This window comes from Corylus avellana, chromosome 2 (assembly GCF_965113065.1).
Source record: "Corylus avellana chromosome 2, dhCorAvel1.hap1.2, whole genome shotgun sequence".
Taxonomy (NCBI): domain Eukaryota; kingdom Viridiplantae; phylum Streptophyta; class Magnoliopsida; order Fagales; family Betulaceae; genus Corylus; species Corylus avellana.
In genome coordinates this window covers 30,341,681-30,352,688 of record NC_142491.1, presented here as the reverse complement: position 1 = coordinate 30,352,688, position 11,008 = coordinate 30,341,681, and the positions used below count along the sequence as shown (strand labels likewise).

General features: G+C 32.0%; 1 protein-coding gene across 1 annotated transcript; it reads right to left on the bottom strand.

The window, feature by feature from the left end:
- Positions 1 to 5,547: 5,547 nt before the first annotated feature.
- LOC132167449 (mitogen-activated protein kinase kinase kinase 20-like) lies at positions 5,548 to 7,226 on the bottom strand. Its single transcript, XM_059578433.2, has 2 exons — positions 7,068 to 7,226; positions 5,548 to 6,952 (listed from the first exon to the last, which is right to left on the bottom strand). The coding sequence occupies exon 2, from the start codon at positions 6,918 to 6,920 to the stop codon at positions 5,685 to 5,687; it is 1,236 nt and encodes a 411-aa protein (XP_059434416.2). The 5' UTR covers positions 6,921 to 6,952; positions 7,068 to 7,226; the 3' UTR covers positions 5,548 to 5,684.
- Between the last annotated feature and the right edge of the window lie 3,782 nt (positions 7,227 to 11,008).

Here is an 11,008-nt window from a genome sequence, read left to right as displayed (position 1 = left end):
ATGGGCTCCTTCAAATCAAACTAAGAGTTTGAGAATTAAACTTGGCATGCCCTTTTATTCATGAATTGGATCCTTAAATAACCAAAGTAGAAATTCAAATACAAATGCATTGATAATGATAAACACTGCAAAGAATAATATTAATGTTTGCCATGACATCATGTTTTTGATAAGGGCTAGAATTATGAAATTCCATATGTATATAGATATGGAATTTAATAAAAAGAAGATGAAAGTGAAAGATGAAACTAAATACCTTTCTCTAATTAGAAAACAGATAAAACTTTTCCCCTATACATGTTACGCCATTATTGGTAAAAATTAACTTTTTTCCGTTAGAGTTTGGAGTTAAATTAGACAGAAAATGCTGAAATGACCATTATATCCTTGTAAACTTATGAAATTACAAAATTATCCTTAAATTACAATTATCTTTTTTTAAAAAAAAAAAAAAAAAAAAAAAAAGGGGGCAAATACATGGGTATTTTGAGAATTTCTCACCCCTTAGTAAGGATTTAACAGAAAATAAATGCATGGGTGAGACTATAAATTTTGTAAAGGTCGATACACTAAATTGAGAGTTTTTGAACATTGAGAAGAGATTGTAAAAGCGATGAAAGTTTAAGTGAAATTTGTCCTAAATTATTTGACTCAAGTTCAAGCAATATTCAGAAAATTCTTACCCTTACAATTTATAGATCTATTGCCACTGCCTGTTTACTAAGATCATCATAGGTTATTAATGCATGCATTCCATTAATATGGAAATATTCCCATGGCACACCCAGAGTATGGGGGCCAGAAATTTCTCTGTATGATTGGATAGGAGTTTTATTCAGCAGGTCCACAGCAAGTATTTTTTCTCATATGAACATGATTAATAGACCCAAAGAGGTCTCTAATCAGTATAAATGAAAATATATAAGACTATCAAAATCGATTAGACACACGCAATATATATATTGGACAAAATTCTCCTTCAAATTAGGTTAAAGAAATTTATCAAACTAACATTTATTTTTAGAGTATGTGACACGTATTCATAGAGAATGTGATTCTAACATGCATTTTTAGAATGCGTATGAGAATCATGTACTCTAAAAATTGATGTCACTTAAATAGACTGGATTAAACAAATTTCTTCCAACACAATATCTCAGGATCAATCATTTTGGCTACTCCCGTTCTGCATTGTCTATAATTTCTAAGGAATTGAAAAATATAAAAAACCCCTATACCAGTTGTTTGCACTATATCTCCTCAATATTCAAAATGTACTAAAAATAGCCCCCCCAAACTACCCAAATGTATCGAAAATGCCACTTATTTTTTTATATTCCTATAATACCCATATTCTTTTAACAAATAAAATAATAAAATAATTGTAAAAAAAAAAAAAAAAGAGTTTTTTTTGGAATAAAAAAATAATTAGTCACTATAGTGGGCCTAAATTAAAAATTGCTTCATGTCGTATTAAAGTAAAATCAATAGGCGAATAAAAACATTTTTTTTAATAGAATTTGACTCCAGGGACTAAATTATTATTTTTTGAAATATCTCAAGAACTGTACCTTTAATTTTACTTCAATACGACATGAATAGTCATTGTAGTTGGCCTAAATTAGTCACTGTAGTTGGCCTAAATTATTTATTTATTCCAAAAAAATATTTTTTAAAAAATGGTCATTATTATGAAGAAAAAGACCATTTTCTAAAAAAATCATGGGCATAATGGTCATTTTATGACTTTTAATGTTTAAAAATTGACGGAGGGGTACTTTGCATCAAATTGAAAGTTCAAAAAAAAAAAAAAAAAAAAAAAAAAAGTTTTTAAAATTTGGGAGTTCTTTTCAAAATATATGGTAATTCATGAATTTAAAGTAAAGTTTACCCTTATTATTATTATTATTATTATTGTTAAGTGGAGCAGCATACTTACTCAGGTGCCAGGTCCTTTACATTATTTGTAAAATGGAATTTACAAATAATACATGCTTTAACTGAGGTGTCTTTCTTCTATTGGAGAACAGAAAACTCATGTTTTGTACAACGACTGAATAGAAGATATTCCCTATGTATATATGCTAAGGATCGTATATCATGGTCAATGTTATTAACTTCCAACTACTCCCAATAATAACGAGATAACAAATCTTTCCTAATATTTTAAGTTGGTACGTGAATCCCAATATTTCCATTTTCCAAACTGTCATATTTCATATTTACTCCTACAATGCGACAAATCGACCAAATGGTTGGTGTGTCGGCAGCTCCAAGGGACAGAGAGAAGACGGCGTCGTTTTCCTTGTAAAGAGAGCAGCTTTAGCTAACATAAAATAAGTCTTATAATTTTTTTTTTTTTTTTATCATATTTATTATCCAAATTATTAATAATCCCAATAATAAAATTGTTGAAATTATTAATAATCCGAAACACAAATAACACTTGTCGTGTGGGGGTGCGCATGTTAGCCAAATCATTGAGCACAGTTGGCATCGGCCCTGGTGGTGGTGGTGGGAATAACAACACGACAGCCCATGCTGGTTGGTCCAAATCTCATGGTGGGCCCCTGTTAAGAAACCTTCTCCGTTCTTTCAGGTTCAACCCACGATATTTTGATCAATTTCAACCGGAGACGAGACGAGGATACTCTAAAATTTCTATACTATTTTATTATACATAATTCTTTAAATCATTATTATTGTTTCCAATTAAAGTTGTCATATTAATATTTATCGCTTTTAAAAATGTGGTATAATTAGTCAATAATAAGATGATCATGTCGAATCCCCCTCTCCTTCCCTTGTGTGGGCGTGTTAAAAAAATAAATAAATAAAAAATAAGATGATCATGTAAAATGTTAATTATGTGACTACCCGTAATCAATATTTTGGTAAGTTAGAAAATTTGTCATTTTAGGTTTTTTTATTTTTACAAAAAATAAAAAATCTAATTCAGTTTTTTGTTAATAATAGGATAAAGTTCATATACTCTCCTCAAACTACAACTCAATTGACAATGTACCCCTCAAACTTCAATTGTGACAATATCCCCCTCAAACTACCAAAATATTGTTAATGTCCCTTCTAATGCTAGCAAAAAGATAAAAATGCCCCTATGTATTTTTCAATAAAACAGAAATACCCATATAAATTCAAAAAATTCAAAAAAAAAAAATGAATTTTTAATTTTAAAAGAAAGATTTTTTTTAAAAAAAAAAATTATTTTTTAAACGAAAAATTTTATTTTATTTTTTATAAACGAATTTTTTTAAAACGAATTTTTTTAAAAACGATTTTTTCTTTAAACATAAATTTTTATTTAAAAGAAACATTTTTAAAAAAAAAAAAAAAAAAATTAGAAACGAAAATTTTTATTTTCTTAAACAAAAATTGTTAATTTTTTTTGTAACAGAAATTTTTATTTTAAAAAGTTATAAAAAAAATATTCTTTTTATAACCAAAAAAAAAACACAGAAATTTTTTAATAACATTGACAATTTTTGGTAGTTTATGAGGAAATTATTACAATTAAAAGTTTGGGGAGACATTGTCAATTATATGGTAGTTTGAGGAGGTATGTGGACTTTCCCCATAATAATATTAAGGAAATTTTGGTGATAAAGTTATAATCCCAATATCATTTTAAAAAGCTTGGAAATTTAAATGAACAGAAGACGAGCTAATTCTTTTAAATAATACGATTGCATGAAAAGCGGACAGATATTAAATAATGCCTTCAAAACGCTAAAGTTTTGAGATGCCCAGTAATTAATACGATTGCATGGAAAATATGAATCCCTCCATTTCCTCATGAAACCCAAAACCTAAAACATTTCAAAATCCATCAATTTCCTCCATTTAGTGCATTTTGAAGGGTAGTGTTGTCTAAAAATTTTAATGATGGTAATGCATTAAATGCAATACCTTTCAAAATACACTAAATTGAAGAAATTGAGGAATTTTTAAATGGAGAGAATCCTTTTCCGAAACGGAAACGGATCCTGGTAATGCATTAAATACAATACCCTTTAAAATACACTAAATGGAGGAAATTGAGGAATTTTGAAATGGAGTGGATCCTTTTCCTCATGAAACCATTGAGATGCCCAGTAATTAATACGATTGCATGGAAAATAATATCAATTCGTGAAACAACAATATTGTATTAGTTGTGCAAGATAGAAAGCTAAAGTGACCCTTCCTTCCAAGGTGACCCTATATATTTCAAAGCCTGTATATAAATCAGTGATAAAACTTGCCTGTCATGAATTTCATCTGCTAACAACAGCCTCTGACAATTTAAACCTCTTTAAGGTTTGAGGTGACTGTTGGTGTATTGGATATTCTATCTTTAAGGATAAATCATGTTCATAATATTAAGCATAGGTTATATATGTATCATCTTCAACAAGTTTCTTGTACCGACTAATTTGGTTCAACAGACTGCACTATAACATCCCAACAGAGCTACCCTGACATTTGAGACCACTAATGCATAAACAAACTTATCAGGGATTCAATAGATTAACTAATGTCATAGAAAGTAGAAGTATAAATAAACAAAGGATCAATTACGAACATTTGCTCATCCTATAGTTCAGTGATTAGTAAAGAAAAAGTACCTAAATCCTTTCAAACAAAAAGGTAATAAACAGATTTCAAATTGTCTTCTGCAGCTCTCTCGGCTGTTCAAAACAAAATAGTTCACTGGCCACGAATATGAAAGTGCTAATATCCATTTTTCATACCGGTCATAATTAAATTTGGGTTGAATACCAAGCTATGTTCAATAAATTAAAATATCCTCACACTCAAATAGAAAGTACCCATTAATGATGATTTATTTTTCTCTGTTAAGGTGGTATCTTCTTGGGAAGGAAGATCATAACTCTCCAAAAAAGAGAAATGTAATCCATTAATGAGTTGGTGTGTGTCTGTGTGTTAAAAGAGAAAGAGAGAGTTTAGAAGGTTTTCTAACTTTTTAGTCAAAACCTACTTCTGCTTATGAAATGAAAGAAAAAAAAAAATAGATAAATGAAAACAAAAATCAACTTTTGGCTCAATGGGAACAATTAAGAAAAAGAAGAAGGCAATTGACAGATTTGGCTCAACAGTCTGCTCCACTATACAAAGCACCATAACATCCCCAACAAAGCATAAATGAACAGACTATCAATTATGAATGTTTGCTCATGCTATTGTTTACTGATTAAAAGAAGTTAACAAATGGACTTAAGACTAGTTTCCACATCTGCAGCTACCTTAGAATAATCTTTAATTAAGCATCAAAAAAGAAGAGATTGTTTTAATGCTTGATTGGTGCAAAATCCATGAAATCTATGGCACTTAAAAGAAAGATGAGTAGCAGATTAATAAAGCCGATCGATGGATCATATTAACAGTCTAGGGGAGGCAGAGGCCTAACAATGCCAGTATCCAGCCAATATGCAGGCTCAAGGAAATGATAAAAAATAAAGTAAAAACATTGCACAATGGTTCACTCGAATTAAGGCAAACTATGAAGTGGAACAAATGCTGCAAGCATATTATATTATTTAGTGGAAAGAATGCCTACAATGTACATAACATAATCCGATTTACAAGTAACCTCTCTAAGAAATGAGGTGTTATATGCTATTGTTGTTGCCTATACAAAATTTGATCAAAACTAATTTCAATCCCTAAGCCCCGGCACAAGCTGTGAAAGTAAAGGGATGTTGCCAATTAGCTAAAGGCCTTGAGCGGATGAGTGGTTTTGGGAAAATTGCACTCCAGTTAATTTGCTCAGCAGAAGAATCAGCAGGCTCTCGGATCTCCTCCTCCTCTCCCTCTTCTGATGAAGAATCTGGTAGGGGTATGAAACTACACTCTGGAACCTCTGCCTCTGGAACCCCTGCCTCCGATAAGTGTATGAAGCTATGCCCGGAAGGAAAGTGTATGAAGCTACGCCCAAAAGGAAAATATGAGTATGAGGGATTGCGCTTAATCCTCTTAGCATTTGCAGCAGCTTCTTTTGATAGTTGAACATGTGAAGAAGAATCTGTGTCATCTAATCCCACCAGAAACGGGTGATCTAACAGCACATCAGCCGTCATTCTATCCATGTGATTTAATTCAAAACAGCACCTCAAGAAATCCTGCGCTGCTTTTGATATCTTGTCCGGAATGTTTGGCACAGATCCAGACCCAATTTGAGAGATAAGATCTTCATACTCCTCAGAACCAGACATGGTAGGCCATGGTAGTTTTCCAGTCAGCATTTCAAGCACGGTGCATCCAAGAGCCCATATATCAGAGAAAGCCTCTTGTACCCCGTAAATTACACATTCTGGTGCTAAATACAATGGCGTTCCTCTCAAAGATGGCGTCTCACAACTAGTGTAAGCTCTCTTTGCCAATCCAAAATCAGCAATTTTCACCTCAAACCCATCAGCATCAGCAGTAGGCACTAAAAGAACATTATCAGGCTTCAAATCACAGTGAACGAAGCCACGATCATGAATGTGTTTCAACCCCACAAGCATAGACTTGGTGTGCTTCCTGACATCGCTCTCAGACAACCCACCACCTGATTTTACGATTAAATCGAAAAGGCTTCCTCCCGAAGCAAATTCCAACAGGACGTTGTAAAGCACAACACTATTCCTGGGTTTTGTCGTGTCTGCTCCAAATGTCTGAATAACATGAGGACAGCCTTGGAGTGCATCAAGAACCGTCTTTTCCCACATAAGCGAATCCCCTTTCAAGGGATCTGCCGATTTCACAGCCACAACCGACCCAAAAGCTCTGGGTTTCTTCAGATCTGCTCTGTATACCGACCCAAAAGTTCCTCGGCCGATCATCGGACCTCTACACCACGGCAGAGTTCCATAGAGGAGCGAGTACTCATCATCCTCCTCCTCTCTAGGTCTCTTCATTATTCCTTGTCAATCGACTTCCAAGAGGATACCTGAAAACGATCCAAGGAATTTAGAGACGCATCGGACATGATAAAAACCCTAGCGGTGAAAAAGGAATAGAAACCCTAGGACTAAGGGGGGAGGGAGGAAGGATAGGGTGTGCACCAGAGGAATAGAAGCAATTGGATCTCTAGGCTCCACGATGATATGGAGGCCGCTGATTCCGCTGTCGACGAACGCGGCGGAGGGAGATGAATAGTTGGCTCTTGTGATTGAAGAGAATGGCTTAGGGTTTCACGCAGAGAGGTAACGGCTAGTCTGAGAATTTTGTGAGCGAATTTTGGCTTGAGACTTTTATGTAGCGCACACAAAAATAAAAAGACTTTTATATCCCACTTGCTTAAATTTACGCTTTAACCCTCGGCTCCAGCCGCTACCCGCTTTTTTTTTTTTTTTTTTTTTTTTTTTTTTTTTTTTTTTAAGGGTTTAACACCATCGCCTCTTATTAATTTCAGGCTTTACTTTTAGGTTGTCTGAAATTGTGTTGAAAGAATTTTCATTTTCATTTATTTTCTCGTTGTCCCATATTATTCTTCTCTGCTTTTTTAACCTTTCTTTCTAATATGATTTCACTCAATATATAGTTTTTTTTATAAAAAAAAAAGGCCTAGAAGCCAATGTAAGGTCGGAACTTTCTTTTCAATGCTAAAGTATTACGTGAAAGCAATCTCTCTTATCAATTTTTTGATAAAGCACAATGAGCGTGTTGCAAGTCGGAGTGCATTGCATTAAAATCATTTCACATTGTCTCCTTTTTGGTTTGGAAAATTTACACTTGTCATTATTTTATTGGTACTGATGTGGCACGCTAATAGAATTCGTTAAGTGTTTTGACGGAATTTGAGTGTAAGGACTAAATTGTTATTTTGGCCTACCTCGAGGACTTCTAAATTATTTTTTATACCACAATGAGCGGTTTGTAGTTTAGGCTAACCACGTAAACTAATGACAATGTTCCCCTTCAAACTACCATCAAATTGACAATGTCCTCCCCCCCTCTCCCCCCCCCCCCCCCCCAAAAAAAAAAAACTTTCAATTGTGACAATGTTCCACTCAAATTACCAAAAATTGTCAATGTCCCCCCTAATGACGAAAAGACCCTTAGTAAAATTAAAATAATTAAAAAAAAACAAAAACAAAAACTAAAAAAAAAAAAGATGGTAAAGTCCACATACCCCCTTCAAACTACCACCTAATTCACAGTGTCCTCCCAAATGCTAACAAAAAAGGTAAAAATACCCCTATAAATTTCTCAATAAGACAAAAGTACCCCTATAAATTCGAATTAAATATTTCATGTGTAAAGTTATTATTATTTTTTTTTTTTATGGTAACTATGATTCTTAACATTGGACCAACTTTCTCGTAAACTCATTTTACAAAGAGTGTGTTTTGACTAAGGGTCTGTTTGGTGAACGGTTTTCAAATGTGTAACTTTTTTTTTTTTTTTGGTAAAGTCCACAAATCCCCCTTAAACTACCACTCAATTGATAATGTTCCCTCAAACTTTCAATTGTAACAATGTCTCTCTCAAACTACTAAAACATTGTCAATGCGCCTCCTAAAAGTAGCAAAAAGATAAAAATGCTCTTATAGATTTCTCAATAAGACAAAATTACTCCTATAAATTTAAAATAATAATAATAATAATAATAATAATTCTTTAAAAAAGGAAAAAAATTTAATTTAAAAATATGTTTTTTAAAACGAAATTTTTTTAAAGCGGAAAATTTTACTTCAAAAAAATTATAAAACAAAAATTAAAAAAAAAACAATTTTTATAAAAAAAAAAAATCCAAAATTTTTTATTTTTTTCTTAGAAAAATGATTCTTTCTTCTTTTTTTTTTTTTTTTTTTTTTAATTTGGCCACCATTTCGATTTTTTTTTTTTGGTTAATTTTATGTTTTTTCTAGAAGTTTTAGTATTTTTGTTTTCATTTCACCAAGGGTAATTTTGTTATTGGGGGAACATTGACAATTTTTGGTAGTTTGGAAGTGAACATTGTCACAATTAAAAGTTTGGGGAAACATTGTTAATTGGGTGGTAGTTTGAGAGGATATATGGAGTCACGTGCTTGATCATAATTGTGATGCGGAGATGGAGTTTTTGCTGTCTGTGTTGTCCTTTTCTTTTGGAGTTGATTAAATTCATCTTTTACTTTAATTTTTCTTTTTAAACAAAATTCATCTTTTACTTTAATTAAATATTTCATGTGTTAATTTTTATTTATTTATTTATTTATTTATTATTTATTTTATGGATTCTTAACATTGGACTAACTTTCTCATAAAGTCATTTGACAAAGAGTGTGTTTTCAATAAGGGTCTGTTTGGTGAACGGTTTTCAAATGTGCAACCTTTTTTAAAAAAAAAAAGAAAAGAAAAAAGTAGCAATTTTAAAATGTAAACATAATTTTTAAAAACACAATTAAAAATCATTAATTGTCACAATTAAAAATGAAATAAGTAACCCAGTGTGGGTCTGCTAACCCACACTTGGGTTAACGGGGGTCTGCTGACCCATGACTAGGACTCAGCAAGGGTCAGAAGACCCACGTGGGTCATGACCTGCTAACCCACGGGTCAAAACCGTGACCCAGCGTGGGTCTCTAGTCGAGACCAAACATGGGCCATGGCCAGACTCGCGTGGGTTTGGCTTGACCCACGGGTCACAAGGTAGGGTCACCTTGGACTTTTTTGTTTTTTGTTTTTTGTTTTGTTTTTTTTTTTTTTTTAATTTGAAATTGTGGGTAAATTTGAAATTTTTAAAAAAAGTCAGGGGTATAAACGTCATTGTATTACTTTTAACGTTTAAAAACTAACGGAGTGGTTTAAATTGATTGCAATTGAAAGTTGAAGAGTTCAAATTAAGAGTCTTTGAACTTTGAGGAAGTCTTCTCAAAATGCGCAGTAGTTTCAAGGATTTAAAATGAAGTTTCTCATAATTTTTAAAAACCTAATTAGCGTTTGTTCAACCTTTGAAATCATAGTTAAAATTTATTTGTGATTCCTCCAAATTGAACTTACTGAATCAATGCTTGTGAATTGGGCTGTATTGTTTCAATGCTAGAACCACAAACTCCTTCGTCCTTTTTCATTCCACAACATCCAAAAAAGCAAACCATCATTACAAACTAACAAAAACCCTTTAAAAGCTTGAACTTTCTCATAAACTCATTTTACAAACAGTATATTTTGACTGGGTTCGTTTGGTGTAATGGTTTTTAAATGTGCAACTTTTTTTTTTTTTTTTTTAATACTGATTTTAAATTGAAGCAAATAAAAACTTGTTTTTTAAAAACACAGTTAGCGTTTGATAAAATTGTTGTTCAACCTTTAAAATTATAGTTAAAATTTATTTATGATTCCTATAGATTGAACTTACTGAATTAATGCTTGTGAATTCGGCTTTCTATTTCAATGCAGTGGTGGATATAAAGGGAATTTTTTTTTTAAGGGTATTTTTTTGAGTTTTCTTGACCCAAACCACTACTCCTCATTCTCCCGCCCCTCCAAAAAATTTTAAAAAATGATTATTTTAGCTCCGCCCTTCTTAATACGAATTCTTAGATTCGCCATTGTTTCAATGCTCGAACCACAAAGTACTCCTTGGTCATTTTTCATTCCATAACAGCCAAAATCATTATAAACTAACTAAAACCCTTCAAAAACTTCAACATAAATTATCAATCCCACCATTATATGACTCTTCCAACTTAATTTTCAAAATTATAGTCGAATAGTCTTATGTATAATTTCTCAATGAAACAATTTTATTTATTTATTTATTTATTTTAAAATGTGATCAAAATTTAGAATTAGCAGTCAAAATTAGTACTTTTCCCAAAGCCCAATCAGCAGAATCAAAATAAGCACGTTCATTATGTTGGCATAAGAAGACATTTATTTGTAATGATTTTCACTTGCCTTGCCTCTAATAATTTTATATTATTTTCTAGGTCCGTGGCTAGCTAGGGAAACCAAGAACTATTTCAAAATTCTGGACAGAGAAATTTTTTTGTGCAAAATTTCATGAGATACTTCGG